General features: G+C 37.8%; 1 protein-coding gene across 7 annotated transcripts in view; it reads right to left on the bottom strand.

Moving 5' to 3' along the window:
- agrn (agrin) overlaps positions 1-25,113 on the bottom strand; it is a 253,929-nt gene that overhangs the window by 181,740 nt on the left and 47,076 nt on the right. For 4 of the 7 annotated variants that reach the window (XM_083569686.1, XM_083569679.1, XM_083569678.1 and 1 more), the window contains exon 3: positions 12,153-12,173. The exons of the other annotated variants lie outside the window; for them this stretch is intronic. In XM_083569686.1, coding sequence (XP_083425812.1) covers positions 12,153-12,173 — 21 coding nt within the window. The remainder of the gene's footprint in view (positions 1-12,152; positions 12,174-25,113) is intronic. 7 annotated transcript variants of the gene reach the window in all.

Raw genomic sequence — 25,113 nt, 5'->3', positions numbered from 1 at the left:
AACACAATGATAACATCTGTATGGTGTCTAGTTAGTGTTACTAAACAGTGTGTCTGTGTTAGGAGTGTAACACGGTGACAACATCTGCATGTCTATTTAGAGCTTCTAAAAAGTGGGTATGAAAAAAAGTATAAAAAGGGATTTTTATTTTATTTTATAAATATGAACCCCACCACTATAAATCCACAGCATGTAAATTCTGACAGTTATTCAAACTCAGCTGCATCACTTGAGTTCATAACTGGTCACAAATTCTGATAGGCACATGACCGCATAAACAAAAACACTTTTTATTTTGTACGTACCTGCCTGCGATATGTTCTAATGAATTTTTCAGAAGAAAAAACATAGTTTAATTTAAAGTGCACTGATCCTGATTAGCCACTTACTAAGGTTGAATAATTAAACGCTGTATGTTTATGTTAATTAATATAGTCTTTTTTTTTATTCTGCCAGTCTTATATCTGGCCAGTTTTTTTAATCCGTAGGAAAGTAATAACTCACTCATTTTCTGCTTGAGTGACATTTAGTTCATTGAACTGCTGGTTAATTTCGGTCATGATGCACAGCAATATGCTCGAACTGTGTATTATCTTGAGTAAAATAAAATAAAAGTGCACCTATTATTGTGCACACTCCTTACTGTATACATTTTATTTATATTCCAGCCCATCCCTAGACCCTACTATCCATAATTTGAAAAATAACAATGAACATTACAACATGAAACCCAATGGCTTTAAACATTGATCGTTTTTTTTTCAAAGCAATTACCCAAATAAACAGCCGTTCCTGTACAAGTCGTGTTTTGTATCCAGAAAAAAGAAGCGTAGCTTGTTTAATGTTACCGATGTCACGCTGGTGCTTCTTGCTATCAGATTTATGAGAATGATTCCATTAGTGCAAAGCTATTCCATACTCATGAACAATTATATCTACCATATGTTCCCCATCCGGTCTCTACAGTGACAAAAAAAAAGAGGGAGTTCTCGGCACCGTCGGGTAACTCAGCATGACAGCTCAAAACATGTCAACATCGGAATTAATCAGCATCAGTGCCATGATTGGGACTGTAAAGTAGCTGACGGGAAGAGATTCTGATGGGTGTAGCAGCTAAGCGTGATTTGGTGTCAATTTTACACTGCAGATTCTAAACCCTCTTGATGGCACTAAGTGCTGTCTTTCACAATGTTTCACCATTTTGACAATGTCTGCTGGTAAAATTTTAACATTTTCTATCTATTTTTGAGGACTTGGTAGGAATTGTGTAGTGCTTTGAATGGCTAATGAGCCAATACACAAGGGCTAATGAAGTTCTGACCTAATCTGCCCTGCTCTGCTGTTACCAAGGATTTTGTTACAAGACCAGGGCAGGGCAGTGGGTTTGTGGTTTAAAGAGTCAGAAGGGGGAAGGGTGGTTGAAGACAGGGTGGGCGTCTGTATGTGTCTGAGGTTGCTAGCACAATTCCCCTTACAGCCTAAAGCCCATCATCTCTGGCTAATGGAGACCTCTACCCTGCTGACCTGATTCCTCCCCAGGGTATACCCCTAACAACCCAACAAAAGGATTCAGAGAAAGGGAGGGGGGGCAAGCAGTGAATAGCAAAGCTGAGCAACATCGAGGTAGGACAGTAGACAGGCTAAAAATGTAGATGATATGTGGTGCATTATAATCTATTAATCATGGGCTTCTGCTTGCCAGCCACCAGATGGGACCCCCACTTTGCTTTGACCTCGTCCTTTCTTGGTTGAATAAAAAAACAGATCATATTAGTGTGACCCAGCTCGCCCCCTGTGAAGAATTCAGACTTCTTCGTATCACTCATCTGGCAAAAAGCGCCTTATCTCTTAGTAGCACTGTACACAGCAGGCTTTCTCATGAACAATAAATAAGATACACAATCGATAAACCACTCACTGGATTAAGCTGGTTGATTTTTTTTTCTTTCCCTCTCCTTCACTGGCAGTGCATGTCTCCTTCACGTGGGAGGTTTTACAGGACGTGGGCGTGCGCGTATCTATTTGTGTGTATGTGGGGAAGGTTTATAGATCATGCACTAAAAAAGTTTAACTCGAACTCGAAAGGACTTTGTTTGGGTTTTTAAGTACTCTGAGCAGGAAATTAAAATCTGTTAAAAAATAAATAAAATAAAAAAATCCTGCTGTAGCGTGTAGAGTATCTCTAGTCGATACATGCACCCCACCTGCTGGATCGGCTTTCCAATGACACTCAGGAAGCCTCTGGAGCAGCACTGGGTAAATATGGAGAGCTGGCCTCATTACAAGGATCATTAACTTGATGAATATCAGGAGGGGAAAAAAATTGCCTCTTAACTAGCCCGATTCATTTCAGGCTCGTATTGACTGTTCTGCCTTGCTAAACACCATAACAGTTTTGAAAAGCTCAGCATATTTTTTCCCCTTAAACTAATAATAATAAACAAGCCAGAGTTTCTGCAATCACATCTTATAAAGTGTACTTTTTTGAAAATGTCTAAATAGTTTTGGAGACGAAAAACAAACCCTTGATTTCTATTACCAGCTCAAAATATACAGGTTGAGGAGTAGATATGAGTATATGACTGTATGTGCATGGTTTTCTGCAACGGCTGATAAAGTCTTAACCAGGATGTATTCCGGCTCACACCCAGCATTCCCAAAATAAGCTCGGGATCCCCTGTGCTTACTGAAGATGAATGGCTCAATGATGAATGAACAAGACAGGCGGTGAAAATGATTAGGTCGCATTCACGTTGTATGGAGGTAACTCTAATTACAACCTGCCGACTAGAAACAACATTTCCATCATCCGCTGAGTGATCCTCTCAGGATTCTTTGTGCCAACCTCAATTTCTCTAATCAAACCTGTAAATGACTAGCACGGCTTTCATTATAGCTGCTAAACGAAGTTGCAGTACATTTAAGGTAGTCACATCATAACGTACATTTAAGGTAGTCACATCATAACGTGCTTCAGTTTGTTAAAAGAGCGAGAAGGATTGTGCTAATGCTTAACATAGCTACTATTTTTGCTACAGCTAGTTACAACTTCTTTACATCTTTAAAACAATTCTAGCTAATAAATAAATGTCAGTGCACAAAGGCATTCGAGGTGAAATAATTTCTGTGAATTCTCTTTGATTTGACGGAATAAAACTTGAATGTTTTTTTGGTGCACATAAACATAATGATAATTAAATCATTTCCTGAGGTAAAAAAGATATATTTACAGGACTAGTACAGCCTCTGGAGTTGGACTGCTGATCAAAACATTATGAAGCTCAGCTCTGTTTACTTTCGGTAGCTTGTCTGGCTTTAGGAACATCTGGCGCTGAATTCTCGCAGACACACTTCAGCATGCTGTCAAAGGCAAGTGTGAAAAAACACAAGCAGACAGACATGACTGGGCAGACGAGTGGAACCGAAACCTCAGGCAGGTGTAAGCTACAGTCCAGATGAGATCGGGGGGCGGGGGGGATACACACCTTGTCCAGACACCTACTAGTTTATTTCCTTGCAAGCACATGTTCAAACACAGGCAAGCATACACACATTTACATTGTAGCAGCCAAAGTATTGCAACAGATTTGCCTTTGGTCTATTTCACATTAGTTGCAAAAGAAACTCAGTGCTGGTTCAGAAAAGAGAGAGGCCCTATTCATCCTTAGATCTTATCATACAATACACCCCTTTAATATGTGTTTACCACATACTGAGTTCTTCACAACATTCCTTTCACTAGAGTTTTAGCAGTGACAAGTTCACACAAGAGAAACCACATCTTTTTTTTTGTTCTTTTTTTTTTTTTATAACGTCTAATGTTTAGTCCAAGGTATGTGAAAGACTGACCTTCCCTGAACCTGTTTCAAGTGAGTGAGACAGGAAAAGAAAGTTCATCTTTATCTTTCACAAAACAACCAAATCTAGCACAACCGTTAAATAACCACTAGATGGCAGTGTGTCATCTTAAGACAACAGAACCCTACAGTAATAACCAGTGACAGTATGTATAGCATATAGTCTTTCTTTCTTACCTGGCAGGCAGATAAACAAGTTAATGTGAGATCAGGCTCACAGCTCTATAATTTACTAGAAATGCACCACTCGGTTCGGTTGATTATTACAACATCCTCTTTAAATACCTCGCCTTTAGTGTTCTTTACTGGAATATAAAGATTGTGGTGCTTATACACTGCACAAGAGCGTATCTCTATGTGTGTGTGTGTGTTTGAGACGAAGGAGGCAGGCTCCAGCAGGCCCTGTGCCTGAATCCTCACTCCCACCGAGGTCCTAACTATGCCACTGTGGAATTCTGATGTCCAGGAACGTGTTACTCATCTCAGTACTATAAAGGTCAGTTTCAACTGACAATACAAAAAAATGCAATTGTCACCATTCCACCCTCTCTAACAGAGTTAAACAATTGCAGGCTTTGTATCTTTTTAGCTTTTGAAAATATTTTCCATTTGCTAAATCGGTAGCATACGAGCAATTACAACAGACACTGAAACTTTTACTTAAAACAAAATTTGTCAATTAATAAAATAAAAATATGCAACTATTAAGCTGTTGCATTATAATACATTTTAATTTATGTACACTTTTTAAAACCCATCATTTGCCATTTTCTAATCTGTTCCAGGTTCATTGAGGTTGTACTCATCGTAGCTTCATACTTTGGAATTTCTTGTTTGAGCTCTCACTTCAACAAGGCATTTCCACCTACAGAACTGTGCATACTAAATATTTTTTTTTCATGATTCTGTATATATTCTAGAGACTGTACTGCATGCAAATCCCAGGAGATCAGCGATTTCAGAAAAGATCAAACGTTCCGGATTATCCCTTCTGATATGGCATATCTGATATGGTATATGAAATGAGGTTCTCACCCTGTTTCAGCTTGCTTACTGGCTACTCATTACCACCTCTTCCCCCTTTATCCCATGCAGAGTCATGAAAACGCAAAGCAAGGTTTGGGGTGAGTGAAAAAGAAGCTCTGAGATGAGCCATGGCTCTGCTCCAGGTAAGCAAGCCACTGCAGCCTAAAGCAAACAGCAGTTGAAAGACGCCAAACATGGTGTAGAAAGACAGACACCCAGTTGTTGAACTGCTTTAGAGAGCCTAAGCAGTTATTTCATTACTCAACCAAATAAGGAATAGGTCAATGCTGCGCTAATGAAGACACAGGGTGGTGGTGCCAGAACCAGTCGAGGCAGGAGTAGGATGAGGATTATATCTGTCAGAGAACGGGTGAATGGCAGGCTGAATGACAATATGGCCTAAACTTAGCTGTTTGCATCACTCTTCTATTCTTTTATACAGGTTTATGTGACAAGTGTTGAATAGTTGAGTCTTGTTGCTTTGGATGCACAATCAAACTCCTACGCACACACACACACACACACACACACACACACACACACACACACACACACACACACACACACACACACACACACACACACACACACACACATTACCAGTCAAAAGTTTACCATATGCACTATTTGGACAAAAGTTTGCAGACACCAACCATTAAATTCATATGTGCGTTTTGAACATCCCAATTTAGTCCTAGTTTGATATTAAAATAATATAATCATTGTTTAGATTATTAATAAAAGAAGATTTCTGCTCACTCAGCCACAATGGTTAAGGGATATAGGGTAAAGACACCTGAGGTTCAATCACCATTACAATTCATCTCAAAGGTGTTCAGTAGGGTTTAGGTCAGATGTCTATAGCAGGCCACTCAAGATCTTCCATTCTAAAACGTGTATTGCATATCTTTATGGAGATCGCTTTGCGCACAGGGGCCCCGTCATGTTGGTACAAGTTTAAGTCTCTTAGTTGAAAGGAAATTTTGATGCTACCATATCCCAAAACATACTATACAACTGTGGTAACAATTTGGGAAAGAATCACATATGTGGAAAAGGCCGGTGTCCCAATACTTTTTTTCATGTAGTGTTTTAAAGCATTTCTGTGTAGAAGTTCAAAAACACGACAATATGCATATGTGAAACCATAAGTGTTTACTGATAAATATGAGTAAATACAGAGAATTTTTTTTTAAGTGTCAAATGACCTAAATAATAAAGAGACCTAAAAAAAAAGAAAGAAAAAAAGAAAGAAAGAAAAAAATTTTCATAATGTTTATCAGTCTAAATGGAAATTTCTATTTTCTGTTCTACTGTTATTGTAAGTCATGTCTGCTAATGCAATAAGCCACTCCAGGGCATGTGTTACAGTTATCTGAGAGTAAGAATGTTCTTTTGTAAGTAAAATCCATGAATAATCCATACGTTAATAAAATGGCGTCAAAAGCAATTACCCAGTGTTAAACAGAACCTTCAATAAATACTTTATTCAATCGTTATTACCCTTACACTCTCATAAGGATCTGAATCCATAACCAACCAAAGATCCACAAAGAATTAGCTTATCTGTATTATTTGTTTTGGTCAAAAGTGATGCAATTGCATTATTGTGTCTGGTAACTTCAAGTAAACAAGTAAAAACTTTTGACTGACATTAGTTACAAATACGCACACTTACTCTTACACACACAAGCAACACTCTGCAGGTTTCTATCTCTTGGGCCTTTCACTCAAACTGCCTCATAGAGCAAACAGCCAATTAGAGCACACAGCGAGCTCGCATCGCCAAACTCCCTGCTCGTCTCAAGCGCCAGAGCCTGTGGGAGATTTGCTACACTGTGTGCCATGCTGCTGCTTTATGGAGCGAATCACTGCGCACAAACTAATCACCACCAAGGGGAATGTCGTCACAGGTCGTCGGTATGCAGACACCAGCACTGATTTTGCTCCACCCTAGCGTGCCCTGGCTTCTCCCACACACAAGTTCACATATGGAGTCATAACCAATTAAAAAAAAAATTTCCCCAATTTTAAATATTAGCCATTAAAACATATCTATACATTTATTTCACTGTTTCCATTTACCTTTGTATTAGAATTTATAGGTTATATGTGGAACCTTGGTCTTGTGACTGAGTGGGGGATCACGCACTGGGTCACACAGGGTTGATGGGAATGAACAGCGGATAAGTCTGATTCTGTGAGGAGGCTTTTATAGGTGGCACACATGAGGTCAGGGTCACGAGGTGATGACTCAAAGAAAAGGGGCCAATGTTTTGAGAAGGAAACTGTCCTGGAAGTCTGGAATGCAAGGTAGTGATTCAAAAAAGCACTGGAAATGAACCCAGTGCACGATCAACTCGACTACGAATCTGTCTCGAATATCATATTCCTGAGATAAATTCAATGTAGTTTACAAGATTTATAGGCATTTGGATATTAGTGACTGTTCCTACATGTATTTACGTCTGGGATGAATAGATGTCTGTCTGTCTAGATGCTTGTTTTTTGATGAGGACAATATATTAAATAGTGCATGTATCTCTGCAACAATTAGTTATTCTTTATGCATTAATGTACTATTCAATGTATCATACACTATATTGCCAAAAGTATTGGGACCTTTTCTGCTGTATGTGGTTCTTTTCCAAACTGTTACCACAATGCTGGAGGCACTCAATTGTATCGGACTATAATAAACCCAAACCTGTTCCAGCATGGCAATGCCCCTGTGCACAAAGTGAGCTAATTGAAGATCTGGTTTACATGCTTTGGAGAGAAAGATCTTGAGTGGCCTGCTATAGAACTCTGATCACATCCCTACTGAACACCTTTGGGATGACTTGGAATGCAGGTCTCTCCACCTACATCAGTACCTGCCTTTTGTAATACCCTTGTGCTTGTGGCTGATGAACACAAATATCCATAAGCGCACTCTAAAACATAGCGGAACAGCCTCCTAGAAGAGTGGAGGGAATTATAAGAGCAAATTGGAACTCAATGTGAAATCCGATACTCAAAAATCACATATATGGCAATATAGTGTATTTTAGTTTAGGACACAGTCTTCTCAAGAATTCAATACGGCTTGCTGGGCCAGTGGAGACACGTTTAGATGTTGTATGTTACTTCAGTGAGTCATGTACCTCAAATACCTGAAAAATCTTTGGCAGCTTTGAGACTGTGTCTAACTTTTTCATTAACAATGTCTTTGACACTACTATAGAGTGAAATTAGCTGCATGAGCATGCACAGAACCATATGTTATATAAACAAAAATATTGAGACACCTGACTTTTCCTGACCTGTGGTTTTTCTCCAAAACTGTTACCACAAAGTTGCAGGCACACAATTGTACAGAATGTCTTTAGATGTGGTAGAATTACATTTTCCCTTCACTTGAACTAGGAGACCCAAACCTTTTAACGGCAAATGTGGAGTAAATGTGAAAGAGGATGTTAAAAAAAATACACGCAAGTCTTATGGTCTAAATGTAACAATTTTTTTAGAAAACAATGTAAAGAACAAATAGTAGTCCGAATGCTATAAATGTAAATGTAGTGAGAGTAACTTTATGCAAAAAATAAATAAATAAATAAATACACTGTTTATAAATGCCACACAATCAATCATTTTTTAAACATGAATTATAAGACAACATGCCTGGAATAAGCATCCTATTTTGCAATGTTGATTGCAAGTGAAAAATAAAGTATTATACCCAAATGAGCATGATAATTACTTCTAACAAGCTTCTCCATTTGTTATGCCTGATTTGATGCCAGAACAAATTACAGTATAGCAAAAAAAAAAAAAAAAAATCATCAGCCATTGATGACAGACAGCAATGAAAATGATAATATTCCTTAGTATTATTCATTTGCCTCAAGTAGCAACCCAGATCTTTTTACTACATAGTAAAAAAAAAACTCCTGAGCTTAGTGGTAGCATAAACAGCTCTCACTACTACATAATGCATAACAATAATACCTTCTATACAGTCTTTCTAATAGAATACAATACGGATTACTAAGCATACATTTGAATTTAGGTTTGTTCATCCGATTATTTGCAAATGACTAAACAGCACAGCTATTCATTACACTCATAAAAATAATATTCTACAAAGGGGTGGGACACACAGGAAACTAGTTAGCGATTATCAGTGTTAGCACAGCCTGAGCAAAATGTGTTTTTTCAAGGTTCAAATCAAGTACGTTAGTGTATTTTGTAATCGTCTCGGTGCCTTAAAAAAAACGAACGACATTAAAAAAGGTTTGGAAAGAGCGTATGTATAAACACATTTAATTCAATAGCTCCCGAACCCTTTAGTTTATCAGCCTAACATGACATCAGCCTTATATATATATATAACATATGTTTATGTTGTTACCATAGTAAAGGAAAGGCTAGTGTCAAATACTTCCCGAAAGCAGTTTAGCCTCTAAAGAACAGTTGTTACCTTTTAGTTTTAAACAACCATGCACGAGGATGAGGAAATATTCATATCATTTGTCATTTGTGGCAACAAATCCCTCGGAATATCAGAAATGTGAGTATATATATTTATATACATATACAGTATGTACTTACATTACATACATATGTAAGTGTAAAGCTGTTAGCTTTTAGATTTGCATACTGTTTTTATTTATTTTTGGTCATTTTTATGTGATGTCGATGCCCTTGTTTCCAGCCATATGTGGTTCTTCTTCATGTCATCTCAAGAAGTTTACTGTTCATTACACTGCATAAAATGACTTTTTTATGTAAAAATATCTTCAATATAGTCAAATGTATCCATTTTTTCCTATTATAAGATTAAAGCAAACATAAAAATATAAAATTATTCAACCTATTTTAAGTCATTTGTACTTATTTCTGATCCTGATGCTCATTTCAATCTTTTTTTTTTTTTTTAATGCTGTGCCAAGCTTGAAACGAGATATAATGTCCAGAAATAGGTGTAATAATCCTATATTAGGTTTATTGTCATCTTAAATTAAAAAAGTACCACATACATTTGATTGTATTTCACCTGTCAATTATACTTTCACATACAGACAATACTATTTTTAGCAGCATAGGGATTTAAATCAACATTCAGATAGCTATAAAATGTCTTATTAGTGATGTGTGCTGTTTATTGCATAACGTGAATTTAACTGCAAATAAACAGTGGCAGCAGTGTTAGAACCACACTACAGAAAAAAGGCAGAAAATCAGGCTCTGGAGCTGCTTGTTCAGTTGATTTGGGTAGTGCCATATCACCGAAAACCTGTGGATATTTTTAGTTTTTTACTCTCCTTTTCGCTGCTTCTTCTTCGAATACACTGCGATTTACTCGCCAACATTTATTATCATTAGTGTGAGAGATCTGGGGCAAAATGTCTCACTGAACAAATCCACATATCACCTGTGACCCTTAACCCCAATAGATTGAAGCACATGTTCAGAAGCTAAAAACGTGGCTGTTCTTTACAGGTGGATAGCAGCGTGTTTGTGTGTTAATCACCAAGGTAATGGTATAATGGTGCTGAGGTTAATAAGCTCTCTGCGGATTTGCACTCACTAAAAGCATCACCTCCTCGACCTCACACATGTGCTAGTGCATAGTCTGATTCATTTTTCCATCATCAAGCTTCCATCCGAATGAAATAGCCGCCGGCAAGGCACAAAAAGTGTGCGCAAACTTTTCCAGTGTAAAGTGACCTAGGGGCTGTTATTGCCCAATCGTCAGTAAAGTAAAGAGGTAAAGAGGTCCTTCACATTTTCACTCCTTTTCACTCTTTCTCAGCACTGTGACTTTCAAATGCAGTGCACACTCATTGATTCATCTCATTCAATCCCTCTGGAAGACAGAAGGAAAAAAAAAACAGAAGAGGGAAAAAAACCCTTCCTGTTTGCTAAAACTGAGAACATTAGCACGGGACGAGTGAGCAAGGGCCCTCCGTCTTTCTCCAGCACACCAGGGGTTTGGCTACAGATTGTTTGTAAGGAGCGAGCATTGATCTTTCACACACTCATTACAGCCAGTTTCAATTAGACGCCGGCACAGTTATTAAGGCACTTAAAAAAGAGAGGCACTTCTCATTCTTCACGCCCTTTCAGATTCTCTCGGCGCTCCCAGCCACCTCAAAAAAAAAACTCTCTCCCCGAAGGGCCCTTTCCTAAAGGGGTAATGCACTGTATGCTCACTGAAATAGCACAGCCTAAGAAAGAATGCATGTTCACTATGAAATTGGCTTTGAATGTTTATAATATTTCTTGTGTACATTTTGTAAAACCTCATAATTGCAGTGTCCAAACTTTTTCTTCTGGGAGGAGTCTGGCCCTCAGAATCTCTGTAATAATATTAAACCTACTTTATTAACACAACTAATACAAACTATTTACATCAAGTGCCTCATTATTCTATTGTTTAACTATGACTTCAACTGTTTTCTGACAAAATAAACCACACTTTCCTCTTAACCTGTTGGAATACAGTACGTAATTTAGCAAACCAGAGCACAAGGACGGGTGATCCGCAAACAAACCTGTCACATAAAAACAGGTCAATATCTATATGGCACTAAAATAACAAGGCTTGGTAAAGTCAGGCATACAAAGAAAGGAACTTTGCGATAGTGGGGTGTGACAGTGTGTGTAATTGGACACAGGTGTGCTCAATCAGTAGCTCGGTGACAGAGAGAATGCCTCAGGGTGTAAGGTATTGCTGTGAGGCATATGTCAGGTCACAGCAAGCCATAAACCAAATATGGCCACTACTTGATGTTACACTATATGCACAAATTTATTGAGACCAGCCATATGTGGTTCTTTTACCATATACAGTTACCACATAGTTGGAAGCACAAAATTGTCTTTGGGTGTGGTAGCATTCAATTTTTGCTTCAATTGAACTAGAAAAAACAAAACTCTAGAAATCTTCAAAATCTAGTGGAACATCTTCGCAGGAGAGTGGAGGTTATGGAGTTCGTGTACAAATCATATGGTCAGGTGTCCAAAAACCTTTGACAATATAGTGTACATTTATTTGGTGCTTGGTGGCATTTTTGATTGCTGTAAATGACTAAAAATAATATCAAAAAGTTTTTTGACGGACAAGGTTCCACACCCACAACCACACCCAGTGTTATATCCAGAACAAGCTTTAATTTTATCTCTACAGCACGCCGTTGAAGGCAGTTCATCCCTGAGGTAAAAAACTGAGAGGAAAGCAAAAGCAACACAGCACAAGTATGTTAGTATAAAAGCAGCTCTTACCTGCTGCGATCATTCTGTGCTCTTCAGTAGGCAAAGAGAGAAAAGAAAAGCGATACATCGGTTAGTAAAAGTTGTTAGATCAAACATCATTCGAATAGTTAGGTTGGGAAGAGTGATACGGATAAATGGGAGCAATTAAAATAGTGAAAATCATTAAGGCAATCAGAGTAGAGGTTTTTAGCTCTCAGTAAGCTTTCATGGAATTTTGCCAATAAATGTCAACCAAACATCAGTTACATTTGAAAATTCAGCATTGATTTAATCAACAAACAGCTTCATCATACAGAAATGTCCTCTAGTCTGTTCCGCCTTGCGCAAACATTCACACATCTTTTACAAAAAGGTTAATAGAAAATGCAGGTGAGTGGAAACAATATAAAACAAGAGACATCTAGAGAGAGAACAGGACCCATGAGAAAGTTAAACTATTAAATCTTAGAGCTTTTATTGGCGGACACCTGTGGTAGCTTTTTCAAGACTTTGTGAAAATCAATATAATAATAATAAAAAAAAAAGAAGTCTGCAGGTTCATAAAAGCCTAAAAAAAAAACTAACCACAGATTCACAAAGTGGTTTGTGGAAACTGGTTTTAGAAACAAAAAGTTCTTGGAGCCTCTTTATAATTCGTATAATATGAATTGTGTGCTGGCATTACATGAAAGGCACACCTGGTTTACAAACAAACACACACACACACACACACACACACACACACACACATTTTGACATGGACATTAGATCTTCGTCCCGTCTGACGCACATTACGGGAAGCGCGTAGAGAATAATCTCATCTATAAAACACGAATGGCTGGAGCGGGTGCATTCACCTAGGCATAATAAAGCATGGCATTGCAGCTCTGCTCTATGTATTATTAAGAGCTCTGACTCAAAGTTTTGAGCTGACCACTCTCCCGCTCTCCCACTCACAGAATGACTTGCAGCCACAACAGGACGTGACACACGCCACCATGGCTGAATTCATCTCTTCATTCCTGACTGCTGTTAGCTGTGTACACTGAATCACAAACCTTTCCTCCTCGACTTTCACTTTTTCTTACCCATATTTTTCTCTTTCTCCAGGGCTTTTCATTGCTCATTAACCCACACATATAATTATCCAATGTCCTATTTGCACTACAGAAGCCAGCTACTTTTTTGTTCACCTGCTGCTCAAAACCTTCCAGATCTACTAAGCTTGACTTATATAAGCTTATATATATATATATATATATATATATATATTTATTTTTTCTTCTTCTTTCCCTCTTTAATGTTTTGTGCTACTAGATTAACAGTAGCTGGATAGAAGTTGTTGTAAAGACATGCCTTGTGAGTGATGTTGTCTCTTTTGACAGGTTTTTTTGTGGGTGTTTCTTGACCTGAAATGTATTTGCTTCTGGGTATTTTGAACCTTGGTGTGTTTACTGCCATAATTTGGTAGGTAAAAGTATGATGTTTGGGTGTGGATCACATAAACCTTACCAAGATGTGGTCTCGTCTTTAACCAAAAAAACATGGGAGTAGTTCGACTCAAAAAAGGAAAGAAAACAAATACAAATTAGCGAAACATCACATCTTTTAAAGTTGTCTAGATCTTAAATCTCCAACAACTTAGGGTATGACAGCTAATATGCACTTTGTTGCATTTTATTTTTTTTAGCCAACTCTAACTGACACTTTATCACTGGGCAAGCAGAGAGCTATCCTAAATGCCTTATTTGATTTTAGCAAATAGAAACACTCCCATGCTTGACCTGGCTCTAATCGAAAGATGAAGAACCAAACTTTTTCACCCAGAATATCTGTCCAAATCTTATCTATTAGAATTCCATACATTGATGGAAGAGGAATCCCTGGGATTAAAACTGCTCAAATCCTCAAACAACTACACTTCACTGTTTGAGAACTGTATTCACCTGAATGTTCTACGATCTTGAATTATAATGATGATTAAACTATTTTGATACATAAGATATGACACGCTGTAAAGAGCTCCTGTTGCACATGCGTTGCTTGAGTTATTTTAATACTTTGTTTGTTTGCCCTTTTTTAATTTGGGTCATTTAAGTAGATGTAATCAAATAAGCCACACTGAGACCCAATTGAAGACGACCTCGGCTTTATCCAACCAAACACAATGCGTTTCGTGTTCCACTGAGAAAGAAAGAAAACAATTAAAAGAGCTAAACATCAAATCTGTTGATATGTTACGAGTTGTCTCGTAAAAATGCTGGAATGTTGTGGTTTTTCTTTCAACATCCAGTTTGGCAATTGTTACTGTCAAGGTCTCAGGTCAGTCGTATCATATCCATTAACCTGAAACCTGAAAACCACATAAAGCGGTTATGTGATATTATTTGTTTTATTCTGTTTATGTGACTAGAGAAACTCCTACTAACCAAAAGACAGAGAAAATGACATGCTTATGCACCTAGAAAATGGGCTTTTAGAGACAGCGATTGGTTGTGAAATCAATTGGATTGAAATGTATCTATTGACAGATGGGCAAATATTTCAACATGCTACACTCACTATTCATCTGAATGAACTGTCTTGCTAAGCCTTGCTTGAAAATTAATCCTATTTGGCAAAAAAAAACCTATGAAAGTATAATTAGTGTAAATGTGAAGTGAAGTTAAAGTTCATAAACAATAACATGGCCCAAAATTGTCATTTCTGCTTTGACTAGTTGCTGTTTAACAGATTTTTGCAATATTGTGACTTCTTGCTTGAGTCCAACCAGAACTTCTGAAATGTCATTAGAGGTTTGTTTAGAACTGCTCCCTTCATCAAAATTCTAGATTTCACTCCCATTTTACTCAGCACACTATAAAATGAAGGGAGCGATTTGTGGGGTAGGAGGGAAGCCACTGTGTAAGATATCCTGTAGGAGTAGTAGCATTTAATAAGCACAGCTGTTGAATGAAGTCTGAATAAGGATCATCCTGACCTCTGGGGCAACAGATGGACTAACTGCACCCGGCCTGCACCACTGGGGTGACCTTACATTTGTGTAGCGATCTGTGTGCCAATTGCAACACTTAGAGCGATTTATTTCATTTGCATAAGCTTTTGTCTTGATTAACAACAAAAATGTGTCATCCGTCAAAATTTGTCTATGTGGCTGGAGGGTTCGGGCAGTGAATGCAATAAGGTCTAAAAGTAGCTCAGGCCTTGAGAAGAGGGGCAGTTGAGCCCCACTGGTGCATTAATAAAGAGAACAAAAGTGCTTATTGGGATGGCAGGAGGCTCTCTGTAGCTCTGTCATGCTTTATGACTTTAATCGCTGTCCCCAAAATGAGCCTCTGACTCTGAAGGCCAACTCAACCGGATCCCCAGCCTTCAGAAGAGAGCGGGGGAACTAAAATCCACTGTGCTGCTTATCACTTTAAATTGCCTTTTCCTTTACAGTGGCATCCCTACCAGAACTGCTCAGATATTTTTTTCACGTAAGAAGAAATGCGCTGGTATTTTTTTTTTCTTGGTTTTGTTTTCACCTTCAATACAACATCCACATTTGAACAGAGAGATATGAAACCTGCATATGTTTTAAAACGCTCTTCATCTACACCGGAGTATATGTATATAAGAGACACCTGCACAATACTCACATCCCTATACTCCATGTGCGTGTGTTTGTTTGGTTGGTTGGTTAATTTGTATTTAATAGACAAGGAGGTGGATTTGCTGCTACGAGCAAATCAAGACTATAAAATTGCAAAGGCAGGTGAAAATGCTTACTGGAAATCATCCACCATCCTGTTAATTTTCAAATAAACAGGTGACATGACTAATGATTTCATAATTTGTTTAGAGTTCCATTTTTTGTGTAGTTACAATGTAAATATGAAAAGGGCAAAATTAGGTTTTGAAAAGGGCAAAAAAAATGTTTTCCCCCCTCTACAGATCATGTTGATGCCAGCTAAACAAATTAGGAAATGCCAAAATGTCCATTTTAAACCAGTCATCACCATTATATGATCTTGACCAAAGGAAAAACCCTTAGAAATCCTCTATGCCTATACAAAAGGATTCTGATGGGTCCATCAGTGAATACAGCATGCAGAGCATGGAAAATTCAGTGGCAGGAAGACTAGTCCTAGTATTTTCACACCCATCAAAAATGCATCCATGCTCTCGTATGGGATTGGAAGATTCTTAAAAACTTCATTAGACTCCAGCTGTGAGGAATCTATTTTCCAGAAGATCCCTTTATTCTCCCTCTGAATCAGCACCAGAGGACGTTGTCGTTTTTTTCCCCTCACTTGTTGATTCTTTGTCGCTCAGCACATTTTTATTTTTTTTTTCCTTTTCACTTTAGCTTGGCCTTTTGCGAACTTCCCAAGACAATTGCTCCGGTGAGAGAGAGAAGCAGAGTAACTCATATTTGCACTCAAGCTATATGCAAACCACTGAGGTGTGTATCCAGAATAATTTGCATTCATGCGGTCCGAGCTAATAATTATACACAAGATATATAAAGGAATTCCCCTTCCTCCGACAAACCATCAGCACTGGGGCCAATTTCATGCTGTGCAGCTCTCCCTGTATGCTTCAGCTTGGAGTGCATAATGGAAAAAAAAAAAAAGTGCAGGGAACTGAACGATAGCAATAAATTGAATCTATTGTATCAAGGATTTAGTTGGGAGGTTTTTATTATTCATTTATCAAATTCTGCACATTGTTAATAATCAAAATCACAGCAGTCTGATCCCAAGCTGAGACAAAAAAAAAGTCATTTTAATTTCAATCACAAAATTCATTTTATAAAGGGCATTGAGGGAGAAAATTAGATTGGAAAAAACTCCTGATATGGACTTAATATATAACTGGAAAAGCAATACTGCCTTCAAAAAGTGGCACTGCATTATAATTAGTTTTCCATAGAGAACGGTAGTCCATTTTAATTAAAAAATTAATCCTTTTCAATGGTGTCTTCCTTTAGGTGGCTGTAACTTGACTTAATTCTCCTAGACCAAAACACAGATGTTATGCTGAAAGAAATTCCAGATGGGATCCTTAAGACATCTCCTATATCACACTTCAGCACGGCGTTTAGAGCGGAGGCCTGGCCACAGGGAGTCAGACAGAAGGGTTATCGACGGTCTTTTATAGGCCGGATGCCTGTCCATCCTAACATGGCCTCTCTGTGTCTGCTTGACTGATGGGCTTGTTTACCACCCACCAAGAGCGCCTGGGTGAAGTGGAACAACGATAGCAGTCCTGCCCACAGCCAGTAAGTGTATCAGCTACAATCTCCTACAGCTTTGACAAAGGGGTAGAGGAGGGATTAGACTGCTTCAACTTTTCTCTTGTTCTCTAGGGACTTTGAGCTTTGTCTTAGATGACATCCTTTCACCATTCGGGTTGGATCTGGACTCAGAAACATAGCACTATCCTAGAAAGCCTTTCAGCTGTATGGCATTCAACATCATCATCATTATCATCACCCTATATCTAGACCTGACTTTACTAATGGCCTTGTGGCTGAATGAACTCCAAAATCTAATGGAACCTCTTTGCAGAGGAGTGATGCTTAATATAACAGCAAATTGGGACTAAATTTGGAATTAAATGTTAAAAAAAACACATACAAATCTTGTGATCATGCATCCTCAGACTTTTGTTCATATAGTGTACATCATCAATAAGCAGCTCTTCTCAACAGAAATATACAAGGATGGAAAAAGTCAAACGAAGGTGCCTGCACTCACATCACAGCTCTCCTTGTTAATTTTTCCCTCCCGTTTTTTTTATTATCCTCTGATCGTATTTCAGCATCCACATGAATTAGATATATCAATTAATAGCCAGTGCCTCCTCTTAGCAACCTGACTCATCAAATCGCAGCGAGACATTTCTGTTTAAAAGAAACAGCTATTCTTCCTAATTAATAGGCCGATTAGTTCTGTTCTGCAGCTGGATGGGGGGTTTCAGGAATAACTAGCAGCTTGAATCAGCACAACCATTATTTTATTTCATTCACATAAACCCAGAGAAATCTATCACCCTTTTCTCTCTCTCTCTTTCACGCACACAGACTAATCATGACTGATTTCAGGATGAGAGAACCTGACCTGCCTTGCAGATTTATGCACTTCTCCTATCACTTGTACTGACTTGTTTGTGTGACTTGCAGTTCATTTCCAACTACAGTATGCTTCATTATACATTGAATCAAAGACACTTTTAATCACTTGCAAACTTGCAACATAATCGCAGACTATTGAATTCCTGTAGAAAGAGAAACTGCTAAAGAGTCATGTCCTTGCATAGGAGTGGGAGAGGAATGAGAGCAGTCACCAGAGGGCATGACAAATTCGATTTCAGTACTAACTTCAGAAATGCAGGGACATGAATTTACATTCCTGGGCGGACATTTTTCAGCTTTATGACTCGCTTTCAGAAGAATCACTTAATACAGTTTAGAAAAGCTGATCAAAGTGGATATTTTTAGAACGTAAAGTACAAGGTTTCATCCCTGTTTCAATATTAGTGGGATTAAGAAACACTTTCAGCGTCTCTTATCCATTCATCATTAACTGCTTTATCCTGGTGTAGAGCATGGCGGCTCCTAAAAGTAATTTAAGAACACTGGGCATGACAATAGACCAGAATCCATGTGGACACAGGCACAGACGGTAACCCTAGCTCAAGATCGAACCTGGGACCCTGGGGGTATAAAAATAAACCACAAGCCAGTCCCTGACTGTAGTATTAACTGATGGTGGGAGATTACATGGCTTTTAATATTCTTGAGCTAAGCATGCGTCTTTACCCATTTACCTCCTCCTCCTCCTCGTCCTGAAGTTTGGCCTGATTAAACAGCGTGACTATTCATCAGCGCTGATTACGGCTTTTGGCTCCTCCTTTTCCACTCACTTATGTTCCACTCAATAAACCACTTGTCATGAGTTTGCAATCAATCTTTATTATTTTGCCACGGCCTGTAGTTTGTTCAAAACGAGAAGTTGTTCATTCTCCTCCAAGAACATGGTGTAAAGTGGCTTTTAAGTTAATTAGGTGACGCCGCCTTTCCTCAACACGCAGCGTGGCGTATTCGAGTATAAGTCGGGCCTCCTCACCTCCTCAGAAAAGTGTCCGCTAGAGGAGTTCAAGTGACATCATCACCTACCTCAGCCATAAATACACTATAGGAAGAACAGCAAGGTGGAACTGAGATTCAAATCCCTGGAGGAATGCCATAGAATGGTACTTCGACAGAGGTCACCTCTGAAGCAATAGCTTTAAGTGCATATCCTTAATGAGCACCAAGGAGGAAATTAAATCAGCACTCCAGCCCCGGTCCCCTGGATGGAAGTCGGAATACTAATGCAGGCAAATCTGTGCATCTCGTAGTTTATCAGAGAGGATGCAGCATGAGAATGCTATTTTTTATGATTTCATCTTGCCATCCATCAGTACACATTTCTGAGGCTTGTTTGGTTGGCAGACAACACCCTTCATATGATGTAAGGTAGATAATAGAAAAACTATAGCTTGTTTTGTTTGTGCACAGAAGGTTCAGTTATCGAATTCTACAGTTATTTCTGTTTTTCTAAACCATCTGATTGCTCAAGCAGCGTTACATATACACAACATTGCCAAAAGTATTGGGTCACCTGACATTTTATGCTACATGTGGTTCTTTTCACAAAGTGAGCTAATTAAAGATCTGGTTTACATGCTTTGGAGATGAAGGTCTTGAGTGGCCTGCTATAGAGCTCTGATCTCATCCCTGCTGAACACCTTCGGGATGAATTGGAACGCTGACTTCACCCCAGGCCTCCTCACCTACATCAGTACCTGCCTTTCGTAATACCCTTGTGGCTGATGAACACAAATATCCATAAGCACACTCCAGAATCTAGTGAAAGAGTGGAGGGAATTATAAGAGTAAATTGGGACTAAATGTGGAATGCGATGCTCAAAAATCACATACCAAACTTATGACCAGGTGACCCAATACCTTTGGCAATATGGTATATATATATATATATATATATATATATATATATATATATATATATATATATATATATATATATATATATATGTATATATATATATATATATATATATATATATATATATATATATATATATATATACATACACACACACACACACACACACACATATATGTATCCTATAACTACATCACAGAAGAACTAAGATTGAAAGGAAAAAATGGAAAGCAATTTCATCTTTCAACACAAATATACACATTGAGCTCCCAGGCTAGCTAGTTAATGCGATATAAAGTCAGTGTGGATACTTCACAATCTAGTTCCGCTTATGGAGCAAAAAGTAACAGAACATTTGGCCATACTGGGTTCAAAATATAACTTACTTGATATCTAATTTTTGTTTAAAAAACTGTTGTGTAAAAAAAATGTTCAAATCAAGTAATTACACACAGCACTCGGCCTGCCGACTCTTGACTATGGCTAATTCACAGCTACACCATATTTATATAAGTGCTCTGTAAGTAATGAGTTCTTTTCACAATTGATTTACATAATCTTTTCAATTTCATAATAATATGCTTTGTAATTAAATCCATTTCATATATTAATTTGAAGTACGATTTTAAATTGTAATGTGCAGGAATACATTTGTAGCTCTTCAAAACATATGGCGCAAAAAATGCATCGCTTTAGCGGAAATGACGAGGCTCCACAAAGTTTTATAGAATTTATATTCAAGTTTAAAATAGATGCTGTCACAAATAAAAAGGACGGTAACGTGGACTCTCTTCAAAACTAAGGACTCAAAGGCTCCTTTTCATATCAAGCAGCCAACAAGGGACTTGTTGAACATGTTTAAGGTATTGAAAGCATTCTTTTCTTCTTGTTCGATGATTTGTATTGTGAATTTCTGAATGTTTGTGTTATGTTTATTTATGAACACAGTTCTCACGCTGTAAGAATAAAATCCTCATTTCTAGGAACCAGACTGTGACTGTGCTGTAGTGAAAAGAGCTTCAATATTCATAATGGTTGTGTGAGGTATGCTTGCGTGATAAGGCTTCATTAAAGTCCAGTTACATCCAAAGGTGTATAGCGAGAAAGATTTAATTTAATAGATTTACATTCATTTCACAATGATGCATCGCTATCTAATAATAGGTTTTCCCAGACCATCATATAAGTAGTCTTACTCATCAGCAATTTAAAAATAAAATTGCGTTTAGATGAACATAATACAGATTGAATAAATATATATACATGAAAATTAAGCGTGATCTGATGGAGTTTAGAAAGTGAGGTTACAATAGATAATAATGTTCTGGATAAGTGAAGCATCTCTATTTGAACACTTTCCAGAGCTGTTAATTGGTGGGATCACCGATGCTACACATACTTTCTGTCTCTTCACACACAAACACACACACATACACACACACTTTATGAGTGTTCCTGCTTATTGAATAAAAAAGTCAAGGTCACACAGTGAGCAATGTCAGTGTGTAATTGTCTTCCATAGGAAAGCACTGTAGCATTATACCTTGTGAGGAGACACATAAAAAGGAAAACGCTTGCACTGAGCCCAATTGCTATTTTCAACCTTAAGACGTAATGGAAGAAAACTTGAAGCGAGCCAAGTGGAAAGATGACATGCATGCAAAGCAGCGTACAAGAGTGAGTAATGGCCAAACCGAGGCCGTGCTTCAGCAATCCTGGCCCAAACATCCAGCATGACCCTATAGGTCAGAAGTTCTGCTGCAATAACGTCAAGCTTGATGCACATGTCTCTGGGTCTGGTTATGAAATTACGTACACTCAAATCCCCCTAGGATGTACAGAACACATGATAATGTTAGAAATGTAACATTCGGCTTCTCTGGGCAGAAATATGACAGAGGCCTTGTTTTTCCACAGGGTTTGTAACACGTACCATAAAAGATGTACTTGTAATTCAAACAAAACTGAATTTAATGGCTTGATTCACACTGGCTTTATTGTGTCCCCCCGAATTGTTTTAATGTACCATACGCAAAAAAAAAAAAAAGAGTTCTTTGAAACAAAGGGGGCTTTTTAATGTAGTTAAAATCGCATTATTCCTTCATGCTGCATATTCTTTTTATGCCATTGACCGAATAAACACATCAGTCCCGCTTTTAATTAGAAACAAAGTGAGAAGGCAATTTGTTAATAAAACAAAATCATTACTGGAAATTATATTCCTAGCAAAGCCTGTACAAACAACAATTAATGAGGAGCCTATTTTGTGGATATGAATAAACCGAGATGCTAATTAGAAATGTATTAGTTCAAATGGGCTTGAACAAGAAAACGCAATTAACATTGTCACCGGGACAAGCAGCAAAGTGATGATGGTCGCATGGGATTTGTTCCTCATTTATTTGGTGAAAACGTGCATGAAGCAGGTGGAAAACAACAAGTCTGCGTGTGTAAAAGACAGCATTACAACCTGAGCAAATCTGACGCACAAAAACAGCTGGAATGGAGACAGATTGAGGATGTTCTACCAAACCCCTACAAAGTCTAGCATATTGCTGGAGTTTAGGTTACCATATGCCTTATTAAAGCAAATTTTAATATAGCAATGGAATAAATGTGCACTACAATACATATGTGTCTCATATGACACTATACAATTATTTACCAAATCTTAAGCACATTCATATGGGTGACTTAATGGCTTGGGTGAAATTAATCACTCCAGATATAAATATGAATCTAAGCACATACACTGTCATTCAGTGATTTTTTTTTTTTGCTTAACTAGATAAAGCATTGAATACTAAAATTCCTTTAATGTTATGCTGAGTAGCCTAGAAAGTGTGATCGTGCAACATAATTGCAACAGCAACATGATTGACATGTAACTAGATGCTTTATTTTCCTTGTCCTAATTCACATCGTTTGGTTTTTTTCCTGTTTAGATAGCTTGGGGGTGTGGTGTGACACAGATCAGAGATTCTTCTTTAAGGAGATATTTTGTATCTGGTCCTAGGCTGCATTCAATAGTAGAAGTATTAAGCATTTAAGAACAAAATGTGCTAATAAGACAAATAGAAAATAGTAATGGTGCCTAAGATAGACAGGCCTTTACTGTTACAAACCTCACCTCAATAGAAATGTTTTTGGCAGTCAAGAAGTGCTGGGTATATGTGGGAACAACTTCAAGAGTGCTGTAAATGTATCCAAGTGGTTACCTCATTAAGATGTAGAGAGAATGCCAAATGTGCAAATTAGTCAAGGTTAAATAAAGTATAAGATTATTTTCATTTGTCTTTACCAAAGTATTCAAAATGACCAAATATATAGGCTACGTTATAAAATAGGTTCAATAATTGAAAGTACCCTCAACTGAAGCAACCTCTGATGAACAGGATCAAGGAGAAAGAGTTTCTCAGAAAACCTCAAGATGAAACACTATGTCTGCATTTTCAGATTTTAGTGAGAGAGCCACAGGGATGGAAAATGACAAGGAATTAATTAGTCGTAAACAGCCTGAGACAAAGTGTCTAAATAAAGGACTTTCATCTAGAGAACAGCAACGGATTAAAAAAAAAAAACCCACAAAAAAGGATTCCGAGGAGCACTCAGGCACAGGGTCATCTGCATTTTAAATCCTAACATCCATTCGCACAATCATTTGATGTTCAAATCAAAACAAGATGCTTTATGAGTGTCTAGAAATCTATCATTGGCATTGGAGCTGTTTAGAATAATACAGCGTTCTCCAAACATATAAGATCATTGCATTGAAATGAACCAAACTAAAAATGTGCCAGTGAATTAAAACTCTTCTTGGTAAAGTCAAGTCAAGTCAAGTCAAGTCAAGTCAAGTCAAGTCAAGTCAAGTCAAGAAGCTTTTATTGTCAATTCAACCATATATAGAGTACACAGTGAAATGAAACAATGTTCCTCCAGAACCCTGGTGCTTCATACAACAACATGAAACTACATGACAGAAAAACACAGAGCTAAGGACTAGTAAGTGTCCTCGCCACATAAAGTGCATCAGTGCAAGACAAGACAGTGCAAAGACAACACAAGACAGTGTAGGACAAATACACAAAACACGAAATAGTGCCGCCAGTAAACCTCTTGTATATTGTAAAGAGAACTGAGTACAGGAGTGAACATTGTAATTTACAAAATGTACACAAAATGGTTTGTGCAAAAAAGCAATAGCAGCAGGAAAAAAAGATGTGCAAAAACAGCATGTAAACAGTTTGTTGTAATGATATTTTATAGACATGGGTGTGTGCAATGAGTAAGATTGTGTGCTGATAAGATCCTCTAGAGACTAGGTAAAATATTGGCTGCAAAATATAGGTGGCATATGTACCCTTTGTTGGGTTGTATTTTCACTCGTCAGCTTTAGTCAGAGACCAGATTTCTCCTGTACAACTCAGTATGAATGGTTGGAAATAGCCTATAAATTTCATTTGAAAATCAACCAACAAGCAGCATATATCAGAACAACTGCTCTGCTCTACTGTTCAACATCAGTTGGTAAGTTACCGATATGCTATTTTGCAAAAATCACCACTAATGGGACATTTTATATAAACAGCTGAATATATTTATGAAAGCTGATTGTATAGACAGCTGAATAATTTTATCAACACAAATCTGTTATTTGATTGGTAAGGACACTGTTGGGTTTTTGTTTTGTTTTGTTTCTGCAGAAGGATGGGAAATAGAAGGGATATGCGCATTGTCCCACTAAAAGCTTTCTCAAAGCAGGACACCACTATACACACACACACACACACACACACACACACACACAGGAATAGTAACTGGTGCTTTTTGCTCTTTTTGCTTTTTGTTATCAGCTTTCACCCTCTAGTCTTTACCATGTGCTTAAATGTTACTTTCACAGAATTCTTATGGTCCTGATTGGGACTAATAATTGGGACCATAATGTGTAATTCAGATGGAGCAGAGATCTGAAAATCCTGTACTAATCTGATGGT

This window comes from Silurus aristotelis, assembly GCF_946808225.1.
Source record: "Silurus aristotelis genome assembly, chromosome: 19".
Classification (NCBI taxonomy): domain Eukaryota; kingdom Metazoa; phylum Chordata; class Actinopteri; order Siluriformes; family Siluridae; genus Silurus; species Silurus aristotelis.
This window is presented reverse-complemented; position numbering and strand designations above follow the sequence as displayed.